At 44.9% G+C, this 27,836-nt stretch overlaps 2 protein-coding genes across 2 annotated transcripts; one reads left to right on the forward strand and one right to left on the reverse strand.

The window, feature by feature from the left end:
* Positions 1-1,291: 1,291 nt before the first annotated feature.
* On the reverse strand, positions 1,292-6,531 carry LOC117041662 (protein ABHD14B-like). Its single transcript, XM_033140654.1, has 3 exons — positions 6,273-6,531; positions 4,901-5,142; positions 1,292-3,047 (listed from the first exon to the last, which is right to left on the reverse strand). The coding sequence occupies exons 1-3, from the start codon at positions 6,484-6,486 to the stop codon at positions 2,865-2,867; spliced, it is 639 nt and encodes a 212-aa protein (XP_032996545.1). The 5' UTR covers positions 6,487-6,531; the 3' UTR covers positions 1,292-2,864.
* Positions 6,532-14,496: 7,965 nt separating this feature from the next.
* Positions 14,497-26,434, forward strand: LOC117041663. Its single transcript, XM_033140655.1, has 5 exons — positions 14,497-15,463; positions 19,177-19,453; positions 21,094-21,209; positions 23,091-23,326; positions 25,191-26,434. The coding sequence occupies exons 1-5, from the start codon at positions 14,647-14,649 to the stop codon at positions 25,371-25,373; spliced, it is 1,629 nt and encodes a 542-aa protein (XP_032996546.1). The 5' UTR covers positions 14,497-14,646; the 3' UTR covers positions 25,374-26,434.
* The last annotated feature ends 1,402 nt before the right edge of the window (positions 26,435-27,836 follow it).

Here is a 27,836-nt window from a genome sequence, read left to right on the forward strand (position 1 = left end):
ACCCAACTTCACTGACATGCCAGAGCAGAACACTCTCCCTTCCTTTGAGGTGCAGTCAATCCCAGTGCTTTAGATCCTAGCTATAGATGGAAGTTGCTGACTGTGTGGGAATCAGACTCCCGGACTTGCCAGCCCCCTGCCAGCAAATCCTCTGCCTAATAGGATAAAGTTTGGTTTTTGACAGCCATCACAGCCTTCAGCCAGTAAGGGTGCCATGTGACGATTAGAGTCCACCTCCCTACTTCTTACTGCTGGCTCCATCTGTCTGGTCTCCATCTGTGGGAAATGAGCACAAAGGAACAAGGCCAGGTGGCTCTGGCATAGCCGTGCGGCTGACTTTAACCTGTCTCCCATCTGTTCACCTTGGCCATTAGTTTGGTAATCCCATGGGCATTTAAAGGAATCCATTTGTGCTGTTACTCCAGGGGCTGGCAAGCATTTTCTCTTAAGCTGTAGAAAGCTAGAGCATCTAATTCCATCTCATGTGGATAATGGGAAGAGACAGTGCACTGATGATACAGGAGAGGTGGGAAGCAAAGGGACCATAGCTCAGTGGTAGAGCACATGCTGTGTGGTGGCCAGCCAGAACAGACCATGTGGGTCTAGATTGATAATGGCTTCCTCTGTGTTCTGCACCAGTTCTGCTAGTAGGGCAGCACCTCCCATTATTTGCCTAATTATATTTCCTATGAATCTCTCCTTCCCATACATTGTTAATTATGCCTGTGCATGAGCATGCCTAGCTAGGCCCATTAGTATGTCTATCATTTCAAATCCCTATTACCCAAGGCTACACATAATTTTGAAGACTGCTAAGGTTGGAGGACCCAAGACCAATATTGTTTATGCTATAGCCATGCATCATGAAATCTGAGAAGGGCACAATTACTAAAACTATAAATCTTGCAGTAGCCCTAAAGGAAATTAAAAAAAAAAACCATTATTAGTTCAGATTTTGTCTTTTCCTTACAACTAGATTCAACATAACTTGATCTTGACACAACTCCCAAGACAGTGCTATTTTCCAGTGTTAGGTCAGTGTTAGGTTCAAAACCCAGGTTTTGTGTTCTAAACGGCAGACTGAGCTTTCTGGATTATAATCACAATGTGTTCCCCATGCCTATAAACCAACATGAAGACTAGTTCAACTAATAGCAAACATTCTCCCCAACATCCCCACGTTCTCCAAAAACCTACTCCAAACTACAGTGTCAAATGTAATTGTGGTGATAGGATGATTCGCAAATGTGTGGTTGAGCTACATTAGAAAAGAATGCATCAGCAAAATAAGCAGATGTATAAATCAACGTTTTAATTGATTAAAAAAAATTAGTTTTGACAAAATGTATCATTCAGCAGAAACTCACCGGAAAACCAGGTAGAGCCTGCACAGCCGATTTAATTAATTTTCTTTATCCAACTTTTATTATTGGAAGTCTGCACTCCTTGCTAACTTGACAGTCCCTTTGATTCCATGCAAGATAAAATTGTTCAGGTATAGCGTAGCAGTGGTGAGTGATGCTTCCTCCCTCAGAGCACCCCAACTCTTCCAAGGTGCATAGCAGAGATGAGGAACATGTGTCTCTTCAGAGGTAGTTGGACTCCAACTTCCACCACCCCCTGCAAGCATGGCAAGTGGAGAAGGATGATGGGAGATATAGTCCCAACATAAGGAGAGCCACAAGTTCCCCAACAATAGTGTTCAGTGCCATTGCATTTCTTCCTTCTACTATTGCAACCTTAGACAAACAATACTCTGACAGATCCCATATGTTAAACTTCTAAGAAGAATCCCAGAACCATCTAGTAATTTAATCACCAATGAGAGTGATAACCGTAGAGCACAAGGATGTTTCAAAATAGGTAGCCACATGTTCTTGCTGGGCTCAGGCAGAAGAGGTGATAGTATTTAACATATGCACATTGTTGATGAGCTGCAGTCCTACACAGATTTCCCCGGGGGTAATGGAACTTCTGAGCAGACATGGGTAGCAGATTGCACTGTTAGAAAGGGGAAGCCCTGGAGATGCTAAAGGTTTTGTCATACAAAATGATCCTCCCTAAATTCACTGCGTCAGCCTTAGTCCTGCTCTCTAATAATTGCTCACCACAATGCAGCTGGCTGCCACCATGCACGCCAAGAATACATAGTCTTGCCAACCCAAAGCAGGAAGAAACAGATTCTGACAAAGAGATGGTGTGTACACCACAGCAGTGACATAGCAAAAGGTTCTGAAATAAAGACAGATGTCCCCTGGCAAAGATGTCAAGGGCAAAGATAGCTAAGAGTCCCACAAAGCAAGGCAGGCAGTCTCTAAAAAGACTGTTTGGTTGGGGAAACGTATATTGCCCCACCTTCACGACATCTTCCTCAGCTAACTCAGCATGCCGGCTTGTTGCCTTTTGTGTTCATTTACCGGTAACTAAAAAGAGGGGGAAATTTCACAATCATTGGTGAATGATGAGGAAGAGGTGGATTTCACGCAAGATTGTGAAATGGCAAATTTACACTGAGGTGCCAATGTGCCTGTGTAACAGATCCATATTTATGTATTAGGGTGACCCAATGAATCCCATGGCCAAGGGAGGGGAAATGGGTGGGTGGGTGCCACCCTGGATATGCAATTAATGGAACACGATTATGATTCTGTTAAGCATTGGGCATGTTTTGGATGCAGCATGATCCATTTGCTAAGCATTTTAGTTCTATAATTATTGGGTAGTCCCCAAAGGACTTGGCTCCTGTTCGATTGCCGACTGAATTGCAGAAAGAGAACCCAGCACCCAGGAAGCAAACACCAGACAGATGTGGAAGCCACTGATCATTGTGCGTGGGTTGGGAGCAGGCCGGGCCAGTTTGCTCTTCACTCTATGCTCTTCAGGAAGTCTAGGAGCCCATGGTGCCACTCATCTGGCTTGTCAAGGTAACAGGCATGGCCTGCCCCTTTCATCAGCATCACCTTGTGATTAGGTAAGTTCTTCAGGTTTTTCAGGCTCACTTCCCCCAGCTGGGCGTCCTGGTCCCCATATACGATGAGCGCTGGTGTCTAAGTATGGGAGAAGAGAAGTCAAGTGTGGTCAAGTCAACAAACAAGGAATTTCCCCTTTCTTGGGTGCTTTCAACAAATATCTCAAGTGAAACACAGGTTCGAAGTTGGAAATTAACTCTACCCACATATAAACTGTATTGTGCACAAGCTCAGGAACTCTGCAAAAAGCAGAGTCCTCAATCGTACCCATGTAGGGTTGCTTTTGTGCATGTGTTAGTGGCAGAGCTCACCACCCCAATCCTCTCCCCCCCCCACCCCGCTCCACCTGGGTGTCCAATTTACCTATACTGAATGTGCAAAGGCAGCTTGTGTCTGCCTGCTTCACTCTAATTGGCTTGATCTGTGCCAAACAAAAAGTTCAGGAAGCTAATATGTGCTTCCTCCTGTCTCTTTGATCTCTGTGTTATTCAGTGTTTAAACCTTTATTAATGGTATTGCTGCCAGTAGAATTATCCTTTCCTGGTTGCAGTACCTTCTCCTAGCAAGGAAAACAAACCTCTCCCACATTTTAAATAGCTCAGAATCTCTGTGGTAGAGATGTTCAGGATTCACAGAAGTACAGAGAATTCCCACTGCTGTCAAAGCTATTGTCTTACAGGGTTACCAGGGCTAAAAAAAGGTCACATTTGCAAGGGGAGATTTTGCATTTGCCAGTCACATTTGACTGGGCAAAGGCACACCCCAGAGATTAATAGGAGGAGGAGCTTAAAATATTAAAAAGTGAGGAATTTGGATAACAGTCAGATCAAGTGCTCTGCGTTTGCAAGAGACATTACAAAGCTACACTTATAGGATAAGGAATGCTCAGAGATTTACAGCAGTTACAATCTAATCCCTCTTGCTTCTACCGGTAATGATGCATTTTCTCTTCTGAGTGTAGAAGCAGACTTACTTTCCTTGCTCATGTAAAAGATCACACTTACTCCATCAACCCACTAATGGGGAGAAGGCTATCACAGCAGTTCTTTTTCTCATAATGGTGAAATGATCCCTGCATCACACTATCCTTGGAGCAGTCCTTATGAGATGATAGGCAGTCATTGCAGAAAGAAAAAAGCAAACAAGCTTCCCTGTTTGTGTTTGTAGGCCTGATTATAGGCCTGTTTTGCATCTCTGAAAGCGGTTTTGTGCCTGAGAACGAAGCAGTAGGCACTGCCCTCTAGTGATTAGCTCAGGAACCCTTTCCCTGTTGTATGCAGTTGTATGCAGTCTAACAGAATCCGCTCCAGAAGTCCGTACAACTTTCAAAAAGTTTGACTTCCAAGGTACGGCTTCCGATTGGCTGCAGGAAGCTCCTGCAGCCATTCGGAAGATGCGGAAGCCGCACTGGACATTCGGCTTCCATAAGTACGTTCGAAAACCAGAACAATCACTTCTGGTTTTCGATCATTCAGGAGCCAAAAAGTTCAGCAACTAAGCTGTTCAAATTCCAAGGTACGACTGTATTGCTGTTCTCCGTATACCCCTCAATTATTTTTCAATGCCTTTTAATTTTAATTTCCAGGACTGGCGTCAGAAGTCTGCACTACAAGGCACTGGCTGAGGGCCATACCCCTGCATAGTCATTTGCCCTCTCCAGGAATATCAGCAGTGGCAAGACTAAGGCAGAGGAGCTGCAGTGCCGTTGCCTTCTTATTCTGGTCAGCAGTGCCAATTGGGCATGGATAGAGAGGGCTCTGAATAAGCAGCAGTGACAGTAGCCTGGAGATGGGCCCGCCCAGGTAATTTTGGCCTAGGCCACAACATCTGCAGCTGACACTGTTAAGTGTCATTGGCTGAAACAAGACCTGCCCCAGTTTTAACCTCAGAATCCCCTCCCCTCTGCATGCCTAGCCGCTAGGCGGACATACTTTGACACCGGCATATTGTGCTGCTGAGAACTTCTCTGTGCAGATGGGTGCCACCGGGACATAGGCTTTAAGCATCTCGCTGTGCTGGAAGAGGAATGGAAGCGAATACATCCCGCTGAGAGACGGGCTGATCACCACCGCCTGGTCTAGCTTCAGGGCCTCGAAGACGGACTTCAAGAAATTGGCTGGTGCTGGCTCTCCGACAGGAGCTGGGGCAGTAGCCTCTTTGGAAAGACCTAATCCTGGACCGCAAGAAACAAGACACTGCACGTCACACATGTTCTGTGGGAAGGATGAATCCTGATTAAATTGGGTGGAGGAATGAGTACAGGGTGGCATTTCAGTGCTAACAAAGCAATGTGGATGCTGGGGGGGGGGACCCACACCCTTGCATGCACAAGCAGCACCAATCCAACAATGAACATGCACCTGGAAGCTCCCATTTTGCTCTGTTTCGCATTAGGCCTAGAATAACACTAGCTTACAAACTGTGATTTGAGAGAGACTGCCAAACCAGAGTCTCAGAGCATGCTTTGAGGCTGATTTTGAAACCACAATTGTAACTAACTGTGATTTGCTACTGCTGCCATCTATCTATCTATCTATCTATCTATCTATCTATCTATCTATCTATCATCACTAGTGTGCATGGTACTTTATAGAGTCCAAGAGGTCAGGAGTCTGACCCCAAGAGCTTTCAATTTAAAATCTGAAATTGGGGAAACAGAGGGAGAGAAAGCAGGGGATGAACAGGGAAGCCAATAGCTGGTTGTTTCGGTTATACGTGTTTAGGCTTAGCCATAGGCTCAGTTATAGTGAGGCATGGGAATTAGGACAGGGATGGGGTTGCTGGACTTTGTAGGTAAATACATGCTCATCCTGGATCCAGCTGTTATGTCTGAGTTCAGGTAACATTGATAAACCACAGTTATGGCCATTGCTGAGACTTCAGAGGACTGAAGAGGATGCTGCTGCAGTATGGAAATGAAGCTCACCATTGAAAAACAAAAGCAGGTGAGCAGCCGTAAACCTTGGTTTGCCTGTTATACCCAACTAAGCCCAAGCATAGTTTAGGATATTTATATTTGGTTAGGACATCCATGGCTTGGCAAGATATCTGAACTGAGCCAAATGTGTATTATCACAACCCAAAGGCACGCACACCTGCATGACAATTTTTACACATGTTCTTCCATACATGAGCGAGACTTCCCACATTGTTAAAAAGCAAAACAAGAAGGAGGGCCTGGATGTCAGCAGCAGTTTTTTGACCTTGGGGAAAGGCCAGGTTCTTACATTTCAAATTATAACTGCACTGGAGTTGCCCACAGGTGTGGAAGTGATCCCTTCACCTGTCGAGATCCAGGCATACCTGGCAGGTCGACAGCCACAGCGCGGTATCCTGCTTCTCCCAACTTAGACAGAGTCTGCAGGTTTAGCCACGTCTCTGATGAGAAACGGATGCCATGAAGCAGCAAGACAGAGAACCGGGGGCTCTGCTGAGCAGGCTGGACCTGCCGGTAGAACAGCGTTTGCCCGCCCACCGTGATGCTGCTCTCGGTCAGTTGCGTGGTGGTAGCAGCCATCACTGCCAAAGAAGGTATTCTGAGAAGCCTGAAAATGAGAGCACCAAACAAAAAGAAGAAAATGGAACAAATAAATCATGGTGTTTTTTTAAGGGGGAGGAGATGGCACTACTGTACTTTACTTTCTGGCTGGCACAAAATGGTGTGTGCAGAAGTGCTTACACATTTAAAGTGTTTAAAGCCCTAAAAGACCCAGGCCACAAATATTTGAAAGGCTGCCTCCTCCTTTGCAAGTCCCTTGGGTGCTAAAATCGGCGGAGGGAGCCCTCTTGGTTGCTCCACTGCCCTCAAAAGCTCAGGGTAGCGGCAGCCAAGGAGAGGGCATTCTTTGTGTTGGCCCCAAAGTCATGGAACTCCGTCTCACAGAGGTGACTCTTGCATCTTCATTATACAGCTTTAGGTGAATGCTTATCCTGGCTTTTGACACCCGAGGCAAGGGATCGTTCATTAGTATTGTAGGAACTGCAGGAGGAAATGCTGGTGTGGCTTTGCCTCCTCTTGCTGCTAAGTCTTTTTCTGGTTAAAAACCACCTTCTCGATTCTTCTTTCCTCAAACTGGCCACAGGTTTGCAAATGGGGGGGGCAATAAAATGTTGAGCCACATGTGCAGATAGGTGACAGCTGTATGTGTGCTGTGACACCATTGAAAAGCATTGTGTGTAAATGGAGTGGAAGAACTTTCAGATCTGCAATGGCCCAATTCACACGTGCGCAAATCGCCATCTGAGTTTGCATTAACCTGAGCGAGGTTTGCAGAAGCCTGCTCACAAGGAGACCTCATTTGTAGAGTTCTTCTCCCTTCAAATCTGGGCCTGTTCTAGTGTGCTCTGCTATCCAGTTAACAATCTCCTAGCTCAAGATCTGACAGCGCCCTTTTATGAGCCAATGATGCTGCCATTTCATCTCCTTACAAACCCAGAAGGCAAACAATGCTTTCACCATCTCACCTAGTCCACCTCACATCCACTGGGGGTTCAAAGTATCCTGAGCTTGTGTGTGGAGCTAAGGGGGTAGAAGGGTTGGGAGGTATCTAATCAAACAAACAGGAATCGTGTGTTAAAAAAATCAAGTGACATGCATCGTGCAATCATGTTTGAACCACCAGCACTTATCTTACTGCAGTGCAAGAACTGGGGTGTAATCTGCTGTCATATATAATTGTAAAATAATGCAAACACCAAAGTGATTTGAGGCACTGGTGGGACTAAACCATGCAGCCCATTTTCACCATCAGTACAGTATTTATCCAGGGGACATTTTAAATAGTGAGAAAGAGCACAAACACCTTTGAGTATCTGTAGATCATGTTCCTCACCTGGGATTAGGGAAGCGGGCGTAGCTTCCAAGCAGCCTTAGCGTTTAGTCATGTGTGCTTATTTACACAAAGGGCATTCACATGGTACATTCAAGGAGTGTACACTCACATCACCCGCATAAAACATATACCGTAGTTGAGCTGTATAACTCAAGAAACGCACACTTGGTTCCACAGAGAGGTAACTTTTGAACAAGCCTAGGGGGGGGGGGGATTTAAGCGGCCAGGATTCAGTTTATGTAATCACATTCTATATGTCTTGCAAGCAGCTTGGGAACCCAGTAAGAAGCAAGGTGCTCTACTCCTTAAACTCGCCCTGCCTGGGTCTTTCCTGCACCTTCTTATGAGTGCATGGCGGGACAGGGAAAGACAACTTCTGGACTTTGTCCCGTTTCCTGGCAGCTGCAATGGAATTGCCCAAGTTACCAGCTCAGAACGGAGGAAGAGCTCTTTGAGACGGCGAGGGGACAAAACGAAACAACCACCTTACTCTCAAGTTGCTCCCTTTCCGAAACAAAGACACTGGAAGCTTCAGGAATGCGTCACTGTCCGTCGTGCCCGATCGCGGAAAGAGTTGATGCACCCCTCGACTTCCGGATCCAAAGGTACCGTCGGAAACCCGACGAAAGAGAGCAACGGGGGGCGGAGGCTGGAGGGGAGGGACAAAATGTGGAAATATACAGCATTTCTAAGCAAAGGTCCGCGCGAACACTAGCGACACCTAATGGACATCAGCAAACTCATCTTGTCAAGTACAGTACTGTAATGGCACAAGTGATCTACGACGAGCAGCCTAAACACATAGCTGTCAACTTCTCCCTTTTTAAAAGGGAAATTCCCTTATTCCGAATAGGATTCCTCGCAAGAAAAGGGAAAAGTTGACAGCTATGCTAAACACCGGGAGGTACGCAACACCTGGGCGTCCATGCGCACGTGGGCTGCACTGCACAGATCCGATTTTGTCCCCCGGCGTGCGCTCTCGCGCACTTTCGTCCACATATGCGCGCTTTCCGTTTAAATTTGTCTCAGTGTTTCCCACTCACTTTTGTGGGCCGTGCTTGATGGGCTATATTGGCCATGTGTGATGTCCCCTTCTCTGTTAGTACAGTACTGGATGCCTGAGGGCCATTAAGGGCATGCATGCAGGTGTTTTCCTGCATGGGGACACCACTTCTTCCTTATAGTTTATCTGGAACAGTGCAACAACAAACTCCCACCAAAGCCAACATTTCAAGCATGCTCCAAGTAGGCAAAATGGCGAATTAAAAAAGAAATAAATAAAAGTGCAAGATTAGCTTCAAAATTTAAAACAAATGCATATGTATGGCACACACCGCCGCTACATAGAGAGTGAGTAGCCCATTGCCGGTGCAATGCAGCTATTTTGAACAAACGCTGATCTACATGAGACAGTTACAGGTAGGTAGCTGTGTTGGTCTGCCATAGTCAAAACAAAATAAAATAAAAAATTCCTTCCAGTAGCACCTTACGAGACCAACTAAGTTTGTTCTTGGTATGAGCTTTCGTGTGCATGCACACTTCTTCAGATACCACACTGAAGAAGTGTGCATGCACACAAAAGCTCATACCAAGAACAAACTTAGTTGGTCTCTAAGGTGGTACTGGAAGGAATTTTTTTTATTTTATTTTGTTTTGACTACATGAGACAGTTGTTGCTGCTGTTTTTTTAAAAATACCGGGAGTGTGCCTTTGGCAGCAACCTGTAGAAGTAGGTGCACTGCATCTTTTTCCTTGAGCTGGTGGAAACAAGATGGCTAGGCTGCGTTCAGAACTGAGGAGACAAGACGATAATTTAAAGTACTTTGAGATTTATTTGTTTTTTAAAAAGCACAAGCCCAGACAAAGTTGTTGGTTTAAAAACATGACTGTGCAGGGTGGGGAGTATATGCCAGTGGTGGGGAAAGCTGACACTAAGTGGTGCCAGAGACAAATGCTCTGGATTACCTAACCCATGATAAAGACATCCGTTCATTTTTACAGCCCTTTCTGGTTTGTTCTGTAACTACCTAAGGGAGGGGGAACACTCTAATTAAAAAGCCAGGTACAATAAAAGGGAGATTAACAGGGAGGAAGAAACTCTCATGGGAAGTGTAAGTTCAGGAAGTGTAAATTGCCACATAAAATGAAGTCACCCACCTGTGGTTTGAAACAATTAAAGATTTGAAGTGCTAAACTGAAATCAATTCCACCTCCCTCCTTTTCTTTTTAAAACAATCTACAAGTACAATATGTTGTGGAGATGAGGGGGGGGGGTGATTAACAAAACCAACCCTTCTGGCAAACTGGGAATATCCCCTCATTCACCCAGGTTTAAGATATGCCACCATTCTTCAGCAGAGTTTCTTTTTCTATGAAAAAAAAATGAGCGGCTCACATAAATGTAAACTAAGCTTTAATGATGGTATCTGAAGAAGTGTGCATGCACAGGAAAGCTCATACAAAGTTAGTTGGTCTCTAAGGTGCTACTGGAAGGGTTTTTTATTTTGTTTAAGCTTTAATAATAAAGAAAACTGTAACAAAATAACATGATGAGAGAAACTTAAATGCTTAAGGAATGAAAGTAGTTAGATAGGGGGAATTGGAAATGCAAGGATAGAAGATAGAAGAAGATAGAAAGTCAGTTTGGAGGGATGGAGGGAAGTTTGAGACAAATTATAGGTGATGAAAAGATACGTTAAAAATGTTTGGTTGAAAAATGAAAACTTAATAAATAATATCATAAAAAAGAGAAAAACTTAAATGCAACATGAGGCAAGTCTGAGGCAAGAAACAAGAAGACGCAGTTGGTCCCTCTTGGTCGGCGGTTCAAATCCCCGCGATGGGGTGAGCTCCCATTGCTTGGTTCCTGCTCCTGCCAACCTAGCAGTTCGAAAGCACGTCAAAATGCAAGTAGATAGATAGGTACCGCTGTGGTGGGAAGGTAAACGGCGTTTCCGTGTTTTCCTCTGGTTCACCAGAAGTGGCTTAGTCATGCTGGCCACATGACACAGAAGCTGTACGCCGGCTCTCTCAGCCAGTAAAGCGAGATGAGCGCTGCAACCCCAGAGTCGTCCGCGACTGGACCTAATGGTCAGGGGTCCCTTTACTTTTACCTTTAACTGAACAGAACTGAGCTCACACTGCAAGGAGAGGCTGATTCGGAGCATAACACACAAGTCCCGCCCAGATGCCAAACAGAGGAAGGACTGAAAAGGTTGGTGGCTTGTCTAGTATCTTCTGCTTGTAAACTATAAGGCTATTGTATCATATGTATGAGTGAATTAATGAAAAATTACCATAAACATCATACATCACTGTTGGTGAATGTTTACTTAATTATAGAGTTCGGTAAAACTGCCATTCAACATGTTACTTTTTTAAATGCTAAAGGGTTTCTCATTATGCTTCTATCTCTTCAAAGTGATGGAAGTATTATATAATTGAGATTTTTCTCCCTTTCTAGCTTGTTTTCCCCCCCGGCAAGATTTTTTTTACCTTTCACAGCTAGACTACAGATGGAAATTCAACAAATGCAAACCTGCACTGCTTCCAACGAACCTAGCATTCCAATCACAAATTGGAGTCAGATAGTCACTGCAAAGGAAGAGAATCATTCTGGTGAAGGGGAAATGTACTTTGATTGAATGAGTCGTGTACACTTTTAATGCCTATTAATGTGTCCATTCGTGTATTGTATAAGAAAAGCTGGTTTGCTTGCTTGCTTGCTTGCTTGCTTGTTTGTTTTTGATAACCAGGCCAGGGGATCAGACTTCAGAGATAGCATTAGTTACAGGTAGGTAGCCATGTTAGTCTGCCATAGTCAAAACAAAATAAAAAATAAAAAATTCCTTCCAGTAGCACCTTAGAGACCAACTAAGTTTGTTCATGCGGCTCAATGAGCACACGAAAGCTCATACCAAGAAGAAACTTAGTTGGTCTCTAAGGTGCTACTGGAAGAGATAGCATTGTAAGTTTAGGAGGGGTTAGAAAGGAGTGCAAATGTTTCTTATTTTCAACAGGCCAAGTTGTGAAACACACCCTTTATTAGGGAAACGACACGGGTGGCGCTGTGGGTTAAAACACAGAGCTTAGGGCATGCCGATCAAAAAGGTCTGCGGTTCGCTTCTGCCAACCTAGCAGTTTGAAAGCACATCAAAGTGCAAGTAGATATATAGGTACTGCTCCGGCGGGAAGGTAAATGGTGTTTCCGTGCGCTGCTCTGGTTCGCCAGAAGTGGCTTAGTCATGCTGGCCACAAGACCTGGAAGCTGTACGCCGGCTCCCTCGGCCAATAAAGAGATGAGCGCCGCAACCCCAGAGTCGTCCACGACTGGACCTAATGGTCAGGGGTCCCTTTACCTTTTACAGGTAGATGACATGAGACCAGGGTGAGGATTTGGAGATGACTCATCCCTATTGACCACCCTCCCCTTCCCAGGGAGAGCGGGCAACCTGACTGTGGATGGAAAACCACAGACTGCAGTTTGAGTGAACGGAAAAAAGACACCGAGAATTGAGCTTTAGGGTTTGCACACCGACAGCATTTGGGAGGGAGGGTCTGATTCTCTTTCTCCTTCCTGAGATCTGATATGGAAGCAGCAAATTTTGGAGGAGGTTTGCTGGAGATGATCTTAATGGCTAGATAATGTATGTTTTGTGGGGTGGGAGCAGATTAGTTTAAACAAAGGCCAAACAGCACCGTACATTTAAAGCACATTACTTCCCACCAAAGACTCCTGGGAACTCTTAAGATTATACAACCTTCTAAAATTAGTGTATAACCTTACCTTTACAATAATAATTTAACAATGCATGGGCAAGTGATTTTGAGTGCTCCAATGTCTTCTTTCTGGGTGACTTAAGCTGCTTTTTCTTGACGTCCCATTGCAAGTTAACAGAGCTTGCACACCATTCTCCAGAAACTGAAGCATCTTATAATTCCAGGGTTCTTAAATGCTGAGCTTTGGAGCACACAGAACTGCCCCCTCTTTGGTGTTCTTCCTGCACGCCTTCTTCAGAATGACCCTAGGAGCCAATCCTCAGTGGCCATTGGCCAATTCACCTCCTTTCACTCTGATTAGCTTCTCAATTGCTAAAAAGCACCCCTTTCTTGCTCATTGGGTGGCTTGCTGATGCCGGATGCAGACATCCTGCTGCAGAAATAATAGCAGATCTTCAACCCCACCACCAAAACTTGACCTCAGGTTGTAAGTGGCTTTTACTTTTTTGCAAAAAGAAAAGTACTAACGAATAAGCGCAATTAATAATAAGTCACATTTGACATTGTATTTGCACCCAAGGCAGATTTGGGGCGGTCGGGGGGGCATTCACTTGGAGGTTTGGATGCATGATTTGGCACAACCCTAAGCTACTGTGGGGTACTCTCTCTCTCTCTCTCTCTCTCTCTCTCTCTCTTCCTAATTTGCCATCGCGATCTGCGATCATCGTGTATTCATGAGCTGCCATGCCTATGAATATGCATAAGCAGGGGATCTCCCTCCCTCCCTCCGCAGCTGCCCAGGCTCCGACCACGCCTTCTGCGTCGCTCCTGCCCGAGACGCCGCGTAGTCCCGCCTCCCGCCGCTAGGTGGAGCCTTCCGCCTGGAGGAGAAGGGCAAGGCAAGTAGGCCGGCGGCGGCTTCTTCTGCTAGGCCCCGTGGAAGCGGGGCGGGAGGCTTCGCCGCCACGGCGTCATTCGCTCCGAGCCAGCCGGGTCGAAGTGTGTCGCAGGGGGCGGGGGAAGAGGCAGGACGCAGCTGCCGCGGAGGCTGCTGCTAAGTGGAGGTACCTTCACGGGCCGGCCGGGCTGCCCTCTGGGCGGGGTGGCGGGGGAGCGCAGCGCTTGCCGGGCTCGCTCGCGGGCTGCCTGCAAAGCCCGTGGCGGGCAGAGGAGAGGCCGCCGCCGCCGCCGCCGCGCGCAGGGGCGGGAGATGCGTGCGGCCCGGGCGCGGCGCCGTTGGCGGGGGGGGGGGCGCTCCCTGTAGGGGTTGGGGAGCTCGGACGTGGGGGAGATCAGCCGGCCAGACCCGCCAGGTGTGAGTGGGTGGGGGGGGGAGAGAGAGAGATGTGGGGGTCAGAGTTGGCCAAGAGATTCTCCCGCCTCCCCTCTGCAAGGTTTTGCATCGAAGGAGGCGAGAAGCGGAGCTCGGTTGTTGCTAAGCGCCGCGCAAACCCTTCTTTGTTTACTTCAGGGGTTTTTATTCCTTTTCGTTTTAACTCTGCAGCGCCTTCACCTTAAACGGCAAAAACACACACACACCTCCACGGCAAAGAACGCTCTCTCTCCCTCCCCCAATTCTGCTATATTTAGTTTCTAGGCCCCCAAGACCATTGAAAATGTATACGTATTTGTTATCCCTGAGGGAGCTTTCCAAAAGAAGGATGGAGCAGGTGACATTTTGGGGCTCCCTGGTTTTGTTTCCTTTTTAAATCTATGAGCACCTGTGGCTGCAACTACATGGGAGACTAGTTTGCTGAGTAGAACATGTGGGGGTTCCGGGATGTGGATGTTGGCACAGTATATAATAATATGATTGCCATAACAACTGACAACTCAGTTTTGCATCTCTGCGTTCAGCAAAGTGTCCATTGTGGGTTTCCTCATCGGAGGTGCCTGCTTTACTTTATGCTCCTTTTTGTGTCACTGAAGGAGTTGGAGGAGGGAGAAGGGGGAAGGTGTGTATGTAAGTGGGAGGTTAAAAAAAAAAGGCTTGTAAACAAGGGTGTGTCTTGCTGTACTTAACCAGGCAGGAGCAGTGGGAAGCTGTTTGCTTGTCCCGGCAGGAATGGTCTCTGCTTCTTCTTGAGGGTGTTAATGTTTCCTCTTTGCTGAGGGGGAATTGATGAATGGCTGAGGCTCAGAGGCACCCAAGAGATAGTAGTGCTATGCTCTCGAAAGACGGCGGAAGAATCCGTTGGGTGCACGTCTCTCCGTCTGTGGCAAATTCGATACAAGAGCTGTTGGAGCAGATAATATCTGAGCGGGATGCTTTAGGCCAAGCCCTGGCTTCTCTCTCAGCTGGACTGGCCAGACTGGAGAAGCACCTGGAAGAGACGGACCGTCGGGTAGAAGCTCTGGAAACAAAGCTGGTGTCCACGCAAAGCTGTGTTGTCAAACACTCCACTCTGATGAGGGAACTGGCGGTAGGGCGCCTGGTAGCCGACCGCAGGCTGGAGAGCCTAGAGAACAGAGTGCGAGCTCGGAACTTAAGGGTCACTGGTGTCCCAGCAGCTGTTGGAGATGCCAACCTCATTCCTTACCTAGAAAATCTGATGCCAGCTGCCTTGGATTTAAATGGGAAAGAGGTTCCCATCTGCATTGAAAGTGCATACCGTCTCCCAGCAAAGCATGCCTATGAAGGTAGTGGCAGTACAGTGCTAATAACTCTCTCAGATGTACGCCATCGGGAGAGGATACTGAACGCACCGTGGGCTTCCCAGACAACAAAGTTCAACGGACACAAGGTATCCTTCTTTCCTGACCTCAGCCCTGCCACGTACGCCAGGCGGAAGCATTTCGTTGCACTCAAGCAACAGTTCTCGAAGGCAGGCGCTCGGGCTTACGTATTGAGCCCTGCAAAGTTAAAGGTGGTGCACCAGGGGAAAACCTACATCTTCAAGGACAGCAAATCTGCAGCCCAGCTGCTGGATAAAATCCAACAAGGTAGCTGGTGAAAGGTTATGGTGAATAAGGATATGTCTTGAAGGATAAATTGAAATCTGAACCAGGAAGCACATTCTTCCTTACGAATGTGAATTTCACACTAGTGTGCAGCTTTGTTTTGGCTATCTCTGTCCCTTCTTTATTTTGAGTAAAAAGTAGTTATTAACTGATACAAAGGAATGAAAACTAGCTAATATTTACCATCACCGCAAGCCTTGTGAGGTATGCAATATCTTGGGATAGCTTCTGTGAAAGTTGTTTATTCCTTTGTCCCAGCTTAACAAACAGAAGTGGGTGTTTCTCCCTCTAAAGGCAACAATCTTTAACTGTGCATGAGCATCTTCCGCAAATTGTGAAGGAAAATAATTCAAAAGGATGTCTTGCCTTCTGTGCTAGGCCAGTCCCTGTGTCTGCTATTGAGTTATCAGCTGACTTGTGTCAGGACATGCAGTAGCTGGCCTGGAGAATAAGTGTTTGCTCTGGCCATTCCACATTGGGCAAAAGATTCCTGCATTGCAGGGGGTTAGACTAGATGACCCTTGTGGTCCCTTTCAACTTCTCCTTGCATTTTATTTTACACGAGAAGAGGTTAAACATCTGAATAGAGCTGGTGTGTTTCTGGGTGGTTATCTTTGTTGCCCTCCTTTAAGCTTCTTGGTGTTAAGGATTTGCCTAGTTAGACCTCTCTGTCTAGAGTCTTTTGGGCCTGGTTGTGTAAGTGTGGATGGGGTCTGATGCAGTCCTCTAAATCCCTGGTTAGCGCAGACATCAAGACTAGATCTAGAGTTAGACGTGTGCAGTGGTGGCCAAGTTGCCTAATGATACCAAATTGTTCAGGGTTGTTAAAGAGAGACTGTACTCCTAAAGGACCCCTCCAAACTGAGCGTATCAGTTGTGAAATGGTGAGTGCAATTCATTGTAAACAAGTGTAAAGTGATGTTATGTCAGGGGCCAATAAATCTTAATTTCACATAAACTATCATGGGGTCTGTACTGACAGTGATGGACTTATAACAATACATTGGGGTCAAAGTAGATAGCTTGATGAAGATGTAGACCCAGTGTGCAGCAGCAGTGAACAACGCAAATTCCATGCTAGGGAGCATTAGGAAAGGTATTGAAATAAACTGCTGGTATCTTAATGCTGTTATACAAATCTATGGAGCAACTGCATTTGGAATACTGTGCACAGTTTTAGTCACCATATATATATGTATGTTTGTGTGTATATATATATACTGTAGAGTTAGAAAAGGTTCAGAAAAGGGCATCAGGAGGATGGAGCAGCTGCCCTGTGAAGAAAGGTTGCAGCATTTGGGACTCTTTAGAGAAAAGGCTAGTAAGAGGTGGCATTATAGAAGTTTATAGAAGTATGCATAGCATGGAAAAAGCAGATAGAGAAAAGTTTTCCTCCCTTTCTCATAACACTAGAACTTGTGGAGATCCAGTGAAGCTGGATGTTGAAATATTCAGGACAGATACAAGAAAGCACTTCTTCATGCAGTGCATAGTTAAACTACAGAAGTGGTGATGGCCACCAACTTGGATGGCTTTGAAAGAGGATTAGACAGATTCGTGGAGAAGTCTAGCAATGGCTACTTTCTGTGGTGACTGTGCTGTGCCTCCACAGTTTGAGGCCGTACTGCTTCTGAATACCAGTTGCTGAAAATCAGCAGCACGTTTTGAAACATCTTCGGAATCTGGGGTCCCTTCCCTCTTTTGCCTCCCTCTTATCAAGGTGTGTTCTGTCTTACAAAATGTTACTTCAATTTTCATCATCCCTGACTGTTGGTCATTCTGGTTGGGGCTCATGGGAGCAGGAATCCCCCCTCCCTGCCCACTGTTGAGTGAGCTGCACAGGACCTCTTGACCAGGGCTGGGGAACTGAGGGCCCATCAAATGTTAGATTCCTGTGCATATTTCATTGCCCATTGGTAATAATGCAATAATATGATTAAAATGCTGTTTTACCAGAGAATATTGATATGACAGCGGCAATATTAGCTGTAACTATTAAATAGAACAAATATCAGTCTGCCTTCCCTGGAGAAAAGGCTCTTAAGAGTGTAGGATATAGTTTATGGTTGAATTAGCTATTATCGTTAGAATTAAGGAAAGGGAAATTTAAGAGACAATGGGTTTATTGAAAAAAATGAGCCTTTTCAATGGAATCCTAAGAGTTTAGGATGATAGACAGCCTTAGGCGCTATGAGGAGAAGCATAAGGAGAACTTTGTTTCCTATGGGAACATGTTTCCTATGGGAATAACAGCCTAGTGATAAACAAGCCAACAAATGAGAGTCCGTTTGGAGATACCAGCTATTCCATTTGGCTGCGAAGTTTGTATTACTTGTTACATTAGGTATATTGCATTATGCTTGTTGAACACATGTTGTGAGTCAGCAAAATAAATTTTGAAAAAACCTGGGGAGATTTGGAAAAGGAAAGGTATTGGGAAGAGGTAACAGAGGGACACCTAGCAGGCTCCCTCTGGGTGGGTATGAGAATGGTGGGTTGCAAATGGGGAGAGAGAAAAGAGGATTGAGTTGTCACCTTTTCCCTAACAGATCTTCTGTGCATTGATAACTGTGTGAGATGCTGCTGAATTTCTGCATTCATTAGCATAGAAATCCAGTAAACGGGGGAGTGGAACACATTTCTGAATTTTTGTCAGCCTTCTAGACAGACCCTGACCACTGTTGTAGGGAAGAGGCATAGTGCAATATACATTCTCTTTATTAATGGCAGGTTGTCAGTGACAGTTGCAGGTTTTGGAGAGCTCCCAGTAAAGTTATCATTAGTCCCCTGCCTCTTAGTATGGGCCCAACCTTCTCATTGTTTCAAGCTGCTGCTGTACTTCTTCTTTTCATTGTTACTGTGTGCTCATCTGCCATGGGGTGAGCAAGCAGGCAGTGGTTTACCCTGCCCTCTTAGGTGAGGAGCATGAGTGCAGAGCTCTTGGTTGGGGCCCATTAAAAGTGTGGCCCTTGTGGCCCATGCCAGCCCACCTTTTTTCTTTGCCTGGTGTAAAATCAGAGGGGCAGCCCTTCTGAGTGCCAGGGCAAACATTGAGGGAGTGCCATTGTGCTCATGCCCAGGTTGTGGGCTTACCAGTGGCATCTAGTCGGCCACTGCAGCAAATGGGACCCAGCAGAGCTCTTCCTGGAAGATGTACTGAGAATGTGTAGAAGCAGGCTGAAGCATTAGTAGAATTTAATTGTTCCTAAGTTGCTTGGGCAATTGCAACTTTTGGCCTCAGCCTACCCATCTCCAGCGGGCATGGTAAAGACTTGGAGAATATCACTGATGCAGGGACAAACATGAAGTAGCTAATGTTGAGCAAGATGAGTTGGAGCATCTTGGGTTCTCTGAACCTCTCAGCAAAAGGACTAGGTTTCTGTGGTACAAAATCATAAGAGGTTTTGGGGGTATACGGGTTCCCACACTGAACCCGGATCAAAACACCACTACCCAGTAGGATCATTTTATTATTTACCGGTACTTATTTGGAGTATGCATGCTGTTGCAGAGAAGGCCACATGCCCAAAGAGAGGCTACTCTGGACACAGGCTCCTTAATTTTTCCTGAGCCTTTCCCCATTGCAATCCTGCAATTTGAGTTGTTGCATAGAGTTCACCTGTCTTCTTGCCCATGTTCAAATTCTCTGATCCTAGTGGTTTTCTTCCTTTCTCTCTGTCTCAAAACTCTTTCAGAAAAGATGACTATGACTTTGATCCGCAACAGGCTGGGGCTGCTGGTCCTAGGAGTCCTTGTCACCTTCGTCCTCTACCTGTTGCTCCCGGCAATCCAGCATGAGAGATTTACATCCTCGGTAGACATCCCCAAGCCACGGGCTATGGAGGAAGAAATGAATAAGGGCCAAGGCACGGGCAACGTCACCATCTTGACAGGGACAGTCCTGCAAAATCCCTCTGTTTTCTTTAGAGAAGCTGTACAGGTACAGAAAGATGGGCCACCCTTCACTGAAAGGTAAGGTCCCCCCACCCCAAACTCTGCCTGTAATGAGATAAAATGGCCCTTGTTACCTTAAATAATAAACAAGCTCCATGGCAGCCTGTCCATACTGACAGTTTGCAACTACATCAGCTTAGGTTATGATTCTAGTAGTGTGTCTTCATGCAATAATCAGACTAGAGACAAAACAAATTTTGACAAATTGTTCTTCCTTTGATCCAGCAGTTCATTCTGTGCCTCTGCAGATACACAAGTGCTTGTTGACTAAACCAAGATGGCTGTTATCCAAAGCATCTTTGAATTAAAACTATCCTGGTAGCTGCACTTCTGCTGCTAAAAATGATCCTTCAGCACTTGGGAGAATAAATACATTTTGGCTTTTCAGTTACTTTTCCACTCAGAGGTGCCAAAAGATTACTATTATGATGGTGAAGTATCCAGATCTAGACTTTACCTCTGGATCAGCTGTTTCCCATATCTTTTTATTTCTTTCTGGCAAAGTGCAGAAATGTTCAAGATAGCAATAGCCTGCTGAGTCTTGCTGATGCTGAAGTTTTCCTCCTATGTTTGTTGTGCTAACCTATTGGACTTTTCAGGTGGTAGCTTTATTGTGCAAGTCCTACGTTATTGCAGAAGATCCAAACACCTTTTCCCTCAGATAGCACATTTATTGTAAAGAATCTCATTTTCCCAGCTGTCAAGCACAATATTTCAGCACTAAAGAGACAGACAGAGAGAGAGGGAGAATATCTCATATTTGTGTGTGAACAAAGCTTTAATTGAAGTGAGAACAGACATCCAGAATACAAATATTCAAATAATAATTGCAAATGTTAACAATACTTACTATTATAATCCAGAATATTATGTCAGCAATTAAAAAAATAGAGAGAAGGTAAAAGGAGCCAGCATGCATTCATTAATTTCATATAATGGATAGGGAAATGATATTAAATAACCCCTTTTTATATATTTATCATTCTTTGTTGAAAGATAATTGTATTCATATATCCTCACAGAATTGCAAAAGAATTATAACTAATCCCATGCCCCTCTGTCTGCTTCTCCAAAATTCTTTAAGCATTCCCCATTCTTGCTGAAATCTATTTTCTTTTTCCCTTGTCAGACCCAAAGCATCTAGATAATTTTATGTAAAGCTGCCAGTTCCCAAAGTTTTGTAAACTATTACCTCAGATGAGGAAATTATTTCTCTTTCCAATATTTCACTAACAAAATAATTGCTGTTAGTCATATAATGTAATAATTTCTCACTTTCTTTGACATGAGTTCTTATTGGTGAGCGCTGGTGACATCTATGGTGACGATCTGCAATCCTTATTCCCAATACCCACACCTATAAAATATTTTACTTTCATTTTTCTGTGTTGGAGAACCTGAGCACTGTTTACTATGCCACTGTACCTTAAATATGTGTATATCCTTTGCTGCAGTCCTGTGTTACTGTGTGAACTCTCTTCCTCATTTACAGTTAATTCTAGGCTGTGTGTAGCTCACAAGCGCTGGAGTGTGTATATACCCCCCCCTTCAGAAAATCTGTACTGCTTTCCCACCCCCATCCAGGCTATCATTACTTCTATATTTGTTGTTTGTTTCTTCATTTGCAAATAGACTATACACTGTGTTTTGTTTTCTAGGTTGGCAGTGATCTTCCTGCATGGTCAGTCCTTCAATTCAAAAAAATGGGAAGAATTGGGGACACTAGCTTTACTTTCTGAGAATGGATATCGTGCAGTAGCCATTGATTTGCCTGGTGAGAAAAAGCTGCAGACTTACCCGTGTTGGAGCTTTATGTGCTCTTGCAGTTCATCAGGGAGAAATAACATAAAAATGTGTGTATCTAACTTCATCACTGGCACTTTAGTTGACAGTGAGCAAAGGTATAAGAAAAATCACCACTTGCTGTGCTCACTGAACTACTCCCACATAACTGGGGCAGGGGTAAAGGTTTGGTGTGTATGGGTGTTAGGGAAGAGGTAGTACAGTGGTACCTCAGGTTATAAACGCTTCGGATTACAAACTCCGCTAACCTGGAAGTAGTGCCTTGGGTTGCGAACTTTGCCCCAGGATGAGAACGGAAATTGCGCGGCGGTGGCGCAGCATCAGCAGGAGGCCTCATTAGCAAAGCGCATGAGCAAAAGCACAACATGAATGCCACAGAAATTAAAGGATCTGCCAAAATCCCTGTCCATCAATCACATTGGGGGAAAAGTGACTGAAGAAGAAGAGGAGGAGTTTGGATTTGATATCCCGCTTTATCACTACCCTAAGGAGTCTCAAAGCGGCCAACAATATCCTTTCCCTTCCTCCCACACAACAAACACTCTGGGTGGTGAGTGGGGCTGAGAGACTTCAGAGAAGTGTGACTAGCCCAAGGTCACCCAGCAGCTGCATGTGGAGGAGCAGAGACGCGAACCCAGTTCACCAGATTACAAGTCCACCGCTCTTGGCTTTTAGACTATAACTCACATCATTCCCAGACAGCTTAGCCCAGTGGCCATGAATAAGCCAGTTATACTGCTGGCTGGCCTAGGAGATCTTCCATGAGGCCACCAGATTTCAGTGTTCTTTGATCTTAGGACCCTATATGTTGTTGGACTACAGCTCCCATCATTTCAGGGTGCTGTGAAGTCTGTTACGAATGAGACAAGGGAAAACAGCACTGCCCATCTTTCTTGGATATATTTCTCTTTCAGGCAACACTGTTCACTAGAGGGCAATGCTTGGTCCCTGCTCTGGGATTCTTTGTCATAGTTACTCATTGCCTTGGAGATGTGACAGAACTAGCCTAGATATGTTTGGCTTCCATTAGAGCACAAGGTGGCTGCTAATTAGCAGTCAGCAGTGACTTATGAGTTGAAGGTGCTTTTTGCTTAGTGGTGTAAGTTTTAGACAGATTGCTGCATCTTCTCCAAAGGAGAAGTAATTGCTAGTAAGTTCAGGTTGAAAATTAGTTGGTTTAGCAGCAAAGCCATGTAGTTACCTCTCCTTGAATGTTCAGCTTCCTTGAGTCTTTGTTTCACAGGAGTTAAACTCAGCTCTGCATTTTGCAGCAAACCTCAGTGCTAGTGGAGTGATTTCTCCCCCGCTCCCGCCCCACACTTATGCTGGCGCAGGTTCTTAAATGGCAATGATAATCACTGCATTTTTGAGAGAAGGAATCAAATATGTTGGTAATTCCTACAATAGCACTGTAAGGTAACTCAATAATATTGCTCCCATAATACTGAGAGGCTGTGGCTTGCAGGAGACGACCTTATAGATTACTTGGTTGATTTGAAATGGGAGGCGCTTGGCTCACGGCTCACCCTATTAATCACTAAGTAACTAAAGAAACCACCACTGGCAAAGATCAATTAACTCTGCAACTTTCCTAAGACCCTGATTGTCCACAGGATTGGACAGAGAAAAACCATCCTATTGAGGAAAGAACCTAGATCTGTGTGCTTAACAAAGTGACGACAGTGGCCTAAGCTTGTGCAAGGCATGGTTTTCTTCACTTTGGGCAATGGGGATTGGTTGGTAAAGTTAGTAGCTGGAATCATTCTAATGATTTTCCACCAGCGCATGTTGATTGTTGCCTGTGTGTGTCCTGGCTGTCTTAATTACCCCAGTTCCTTCTGTTTCTCAACAGGCTATGGGGAGTCCCCAAGCTCCAGCACTGTTGAGACAGCACAAGGCCGTGTTGCTTTCCTGCAGCAAGTCTTCAAGGAGTTGGGACTCCAGCAGCCTGTTTTGATAAGCTCTTCCATGAGTGGTCGCTATTCTATTCCGTTCCTTCTGGCTAGTGGGGAGCAGCTGAAGGGCTTTGTGCCCATTGCACCTGTGGGCACCAAGGACTTCACTACTCAGCAGTATCAGCAGGTCAAGGTAAGAGAGAGGGAGCTGTGTCATGGTGCCCCTTCTAATGTTGTGGCCTGGAGCTCATTTGATAAAAGTTGTCATGGGGGCAAGTCTTAGCATACGATTCTAGCGGTGGAGCAGAAAAAGTGAATGTCAGCCTAGTCTTTGTTCACAAGTGCATCTCTCGTGCTTTGAAGGGAGCCTGTGTAAAACCAATAATATGTACACACAGCAGGTACAGAATTCGGCATAACATCTTCATTGTTTAAAAAGAAGTTTTATGCCTGCTTGACTTTATTTGGGGGGTGGGGATGGAATACATACTGGATTAAGGGTAAGAAATTTCAGGAAAATAACAGAGTTCAGTAACTTTGAACAGCTTCCAGGCTTTTCTGCCTCCTTGGGTTTTAGTTAACCATTTTTACTCAGAGTAGACCCATTGAAATCAATGCTTATGACTAACTTTATTATTTTTAAAGGTTCTACTCTGAGTAAAAGTTAGTTTAATACAGCCTCTTGTCTCTGTTCCTGGGTAGTCATATTTCCCACCATTCCATTCTGTCTCTGCCTTTTGCTGCCTCAGTATTAACTCTTCTGTATATGGAAACAGTTTCTCTAGGTATGGAAATGCATGCTCTCTTGTTTCATCCGCCTGATTCTGGGTGCAACGCTTCTGCAGAGCAGAAGATGCACAGGACTCCACCCAGATTACAATGATAACAGGGTTCTTCTCTCAGTTGCTCTGGCCTAACTACTCCTTACAGCAAGAGGCAGCCACTGTGGTTCCCATCAGGTGTTGCAGACAACATTCCTGGCCACTGGCCATGCTGACTGGGGCTTATGGGAGATGTCGTCCACAGCATCTGGAGGGCACCTCATTTGCTACTCTGTGCCAACACGTTTTGTACATTTAGTCCCTTTAGTCAGTTACAAATAAAGCCTTTTACAAAATAAGTTGCTCCTCACATGAGTGTGCAGTAATGTGAGTTTGTAATAATGTATTCCTTCAGGAGATACTTGGTTCCCAACATCCTCTTCTGCCTGAAGGTCTCTAGGTAGACTTTCTTCTTTGCATCTTGGCAACAGGCACACTTGTTGAATCAGTTACAGGTGGGTAGCCGTGTTGGTCTGCCATAGTCAAAACAAAATCGAAAATTCTTTCTAGTAGCACCTTAGAGACCAACTGAGTTAGTTGCTGGTATGCACACGAAAGCTCATACCAGCAACTAACTCAGTTGGTCTCTAAGGTGCTACTAGAAAGAATTTTCGATTTTGTTTTGTTGAATCAGATTTATTTGGTGTACATTGAAATGCATAATTAGGAAGGAGATGTGGAGCTTTGCAAAAGTGAAGTGATGATGATCACCCTGGCTTCATAACCACAAAAGAAGCCCTGTGTTAGTCCAGATGATGTGTACAGCATGGTACTGCACGTTACGAGAATAATATATATATATGCCTTTCCATATCTGAATATTGTATGAGGTGCCTCTTTATGGAAACCCAGTCAGATGGACAGGGTATAAATAATTATTATTCTCGTAAGGTGAGAATTGAGGGGGAATAGTACATCTGCAATTGTAAATCCCAATCTCAAACTTCCTACCAAGATGATGATTGGCCCCTGTAACCTTTTCACTGTTAGTGAACATGTATATTATAAGGGTGCATAGCCTTATAGTAGTTTTTTAATCTGTTGCTCTTTAATCTTCTGTTTTACAATGTTACAAATACATTTCCAGCAGAGCATCCAAAGAAGTGCTCACAAGTGCCCATACATAGAAGTATGGCGTTTTTTCATCCAGAGTGCTCCAGGGATTGTACTTCCCATGCTCACTTCCACCAGGCCCATTGGAACATTACTGACATGTTAATGTTTTGATCTCTCTAGATTCCAACGTTGATTATCTATGGAGAGCGTGATACTGGCTTGGGTACTCAGTCTCTTCAGAGCCTTCAACAGATTCCCAAATCCAGAGCTGTCATGCTCCTTGGAGCTGGCCATGCCTGTTACCTTGATAAGCCTCAGGAGTTCCACAAAGCACTTCTGAACTTCCTCGGTGAGCTGAAGTGATTGTGGTACTCTGTATATCTGCCCTGCCCTGCCGATCTCTTCCTGGGAAAGAATTAAGACTGAACCTTTGCCATGTCGCTGGGGTGCTGTGTGTTTGAATCTGTTTCTCCATATTTAAAGGGCTGTAGGACTTGCTGACTGTTGACAGGGAATTGCTTCTCCCTGCTTGCACTTGAGGCTGCTTTTGTTACGACTGCTCCAGGCTTGACTGTCTGAATCCTGCAGAAATATTGGAACAAGGCTATATGAAGCAGAGTGACACCGTTTTCAAGCTATTTGTTGTGACTGTGCCTGGAGAACTTGATCTGCGCATCACTTGCCCCATTTTTAGCCTCCTGCCCCATTTTTAAGAACTGATCCCTCAGGACAATGATGCAACTTCAGCACCAGTTTCTTCATTCAGGAGCACAAGCAGCCCATGTTACATCGAGGCCGCACTTCTCCATCATCAGCTGACTACTTCAACTGGTGTGTACACTCCTGTTTTAAGGATTGAGTGTTTTCCATGTGTATGTTGCTTTACTGCTCTCCTCTTTCTTGGAAGGGATCTTCTCAAACTTGCCCATCGGTGGAAGGCAACTAGGTGGGCTGCCATGCTGAATTGTGGCACCCCAATAAGATGAAGAGTGTGTGTGTCCTTGTTTGGAAGATCTGAACAGGAGCAAACCACAGCAAACACTAATATATATGAAATTGGCCAGGAGGCCTTTGAGGGATTTGGGAGAATTATTTTTCTTTTCTTTTATTTTATTTGGAAAAAGCACTATGTTTAAATGTCTGTTCCATTTAACTTTTGGTGATAATTGTGATGCCTTGGGAACCCAGCTGTAACAAGTTGGCTGGTTGTGGGTGATTTTGTTGTGTTAGCGTTACATACATTATCACCCAAGAAAGAGGAGGTGCGGGATAGAGGGGAAATGATGCTACAATGTTTTCAGGGAATGTAACCCATATGTTAGGGTTGTGGCTGATTGCTTCTATTTGGTGTCATAAGCTGTTTAGGGATACTTTTTTTTTAGTGTTGCACAACTGCCAAGGGTCAATAAATAATTTGTACAGATCTTGTTGGGTGTATGTGTACACGCACATGCTAGGTAGAGACTGGGTGGAGCAGGAAAGCCTTGCCTTGAAGTAGCATACATGCTTATTTGCTATTTGTCATAGAAGACGGAAATTTCCCCTATACATTCCTGTGTGTTGGGGTCAGCTTACTCTCTGCTCATCCATGTGAGCAAATGTAGCTTGATCTATTCTTAGCTGATAACAGGATCCCTCCCCCTCCAACTCAGAGGACTCTGAAGACCTCTGAAGACTTTTCCAAATTAAGACTAAGAGGCCTCGCTGTTGCCAAAGACTTCAAAGCACCTACTACAAAGGAGCCACTGCCTTTGGCTTTATGATGCCTCACAAATTAAAAGCCTGATTAAATTGAAAGCTCTTGGACATATTTGTGATACTACTACAAGACAACTACTATGCATGCCACCCCCCTCACTCTAAGAAGACTTCACATGCCTTTTTAAAGCAACATCCCACCTCAAGTATTGTAAACTTGCATTAAATGTTAATAAATCCCCCTTAAAATATGTTCAGGTGATTGCCTTCATAGTTCCTTTGCACACCAAACTTCAGGTTGAATTTATTTTAACTGCTGAGATGAATGAAATAAAAGGTTCTCCTTTGAGCTTAAAGCAATTTAGTTGCCTACTAAGACACAGCAAACGTATGTTCAGACATCTGTGAGTAGAATATCCTCAGTGGGGTCTGAGACTTTTGTGGATGATGTGCCACGGTGCAGAGTGTGAGTGGTTTGAAAGCTAACAGTACAAAGTAGTAGGTAGCTTGTCTTTATAGAGCAAAGGATAGATCGGACTGGTGAGTTTCTGCTTTGAAAACTAAATTCCATTGCTGAGCCCCTGTGAAGTAGGGACGCTACAGAGATAGTTCTTGCTAACTTTCAGGTCTACATTCTGGTGTTAGTGTAGCATGGTGTCTATCCTGTCCTAGTTCTTTAAGAGCCAGTGGCCTATCTTTGGGTGTCTCATTCATCTAGCACCTTCATGCGTTTCCAGCTGACTCCTACTCACCTTTTATGGGTGACTATTTCTGGTTGTGGTACAGGTACTCATACTTGAAAAGAGATACTGATGGAGTGAATGTGCTGCACATTAGGACTGGATCTGCCTCACAGCCTCACTGGAAGCAGTGTGCTCTTTGAGGGATGGTGAAATTAGAATTTGCTGTAAGTAAAATGGACTATTACCTAATGTCTCTAGGACTTCTTATTTGCAAAATGACATGGATGGGAATTGCCTTCTACACTTTGGCTCTTACTCATAGAGACAGCCTAGAACTGGAAAGAATGCCAAGATTCAAAGGAGCACGGAGGGGAGCAGGGTTAAAATGGCACCAGATGCTCAAGATAATTATTAAAATGCTGGTTAAGCAATAGTGCACAGGATA

The sequence above is a fragment of the Lacerta agilis genome, chromosome 2 (assembly GCF_009819535.1).
Source record: "Lacerta agilis isolate rLacAgi1 chromosome 2, rLacAgi1.pri, whole genome shotgun sequence".
Lineage (NCBI taxonomy): Eukaryota > Metazoa > Chordata > Lepidosauria > Squamata > Lacertidae > Lacerta > Lacerta agilis.

Excerpts from the sequence above, each read along its gene's own strand:
- LOC117041662 (XM_033140654.1), bottom strand. The coding sequence starts at position 6,486 with ATGGCTGCTACCACCACGCAACTGACCGAGAGCAGCATCACGGTGGGC. Across the intron at positions 5,143-6,272 it reads TGTGGCTGTCGACCTGCCAG|GATTAGGTCTTTCCAAAGAG; the intron begins GTATGCCTGGAT and ends CTTGCGGTCCAG. Across the intron at positions 3,048-4,900 it reads CACAATATGCCGGTGTCAAA|ACACCAGCGCTCATCGTATA; the intron begins GTATGTCCGCCT and ends TCCCATACTTAG.
- LOC117041663 (XM_033140655.1), top strand. The coding sequence starts at position 14,647 with ATGGCTGAGGCTCAGAGGCACCCAAGAGATAGTAGTGCTATGCTCTCG. Across the intron at positions 21,210-23,090 it reads AGTAGCCATTGATTTGCCTG|GCTATGGGGAGTCCCCAAGC; the intron begins GTGAGAAAAAGC and ends GTTTCTCAACAG. Across the intron at positions 23,327-25,190 it reads AGCAGTATCAGCAGGTCAAG|ATTCCAACGTTGATTATCTA; the intron begins GTAAGAGAGAGG and ends TGATCTCTCTAG.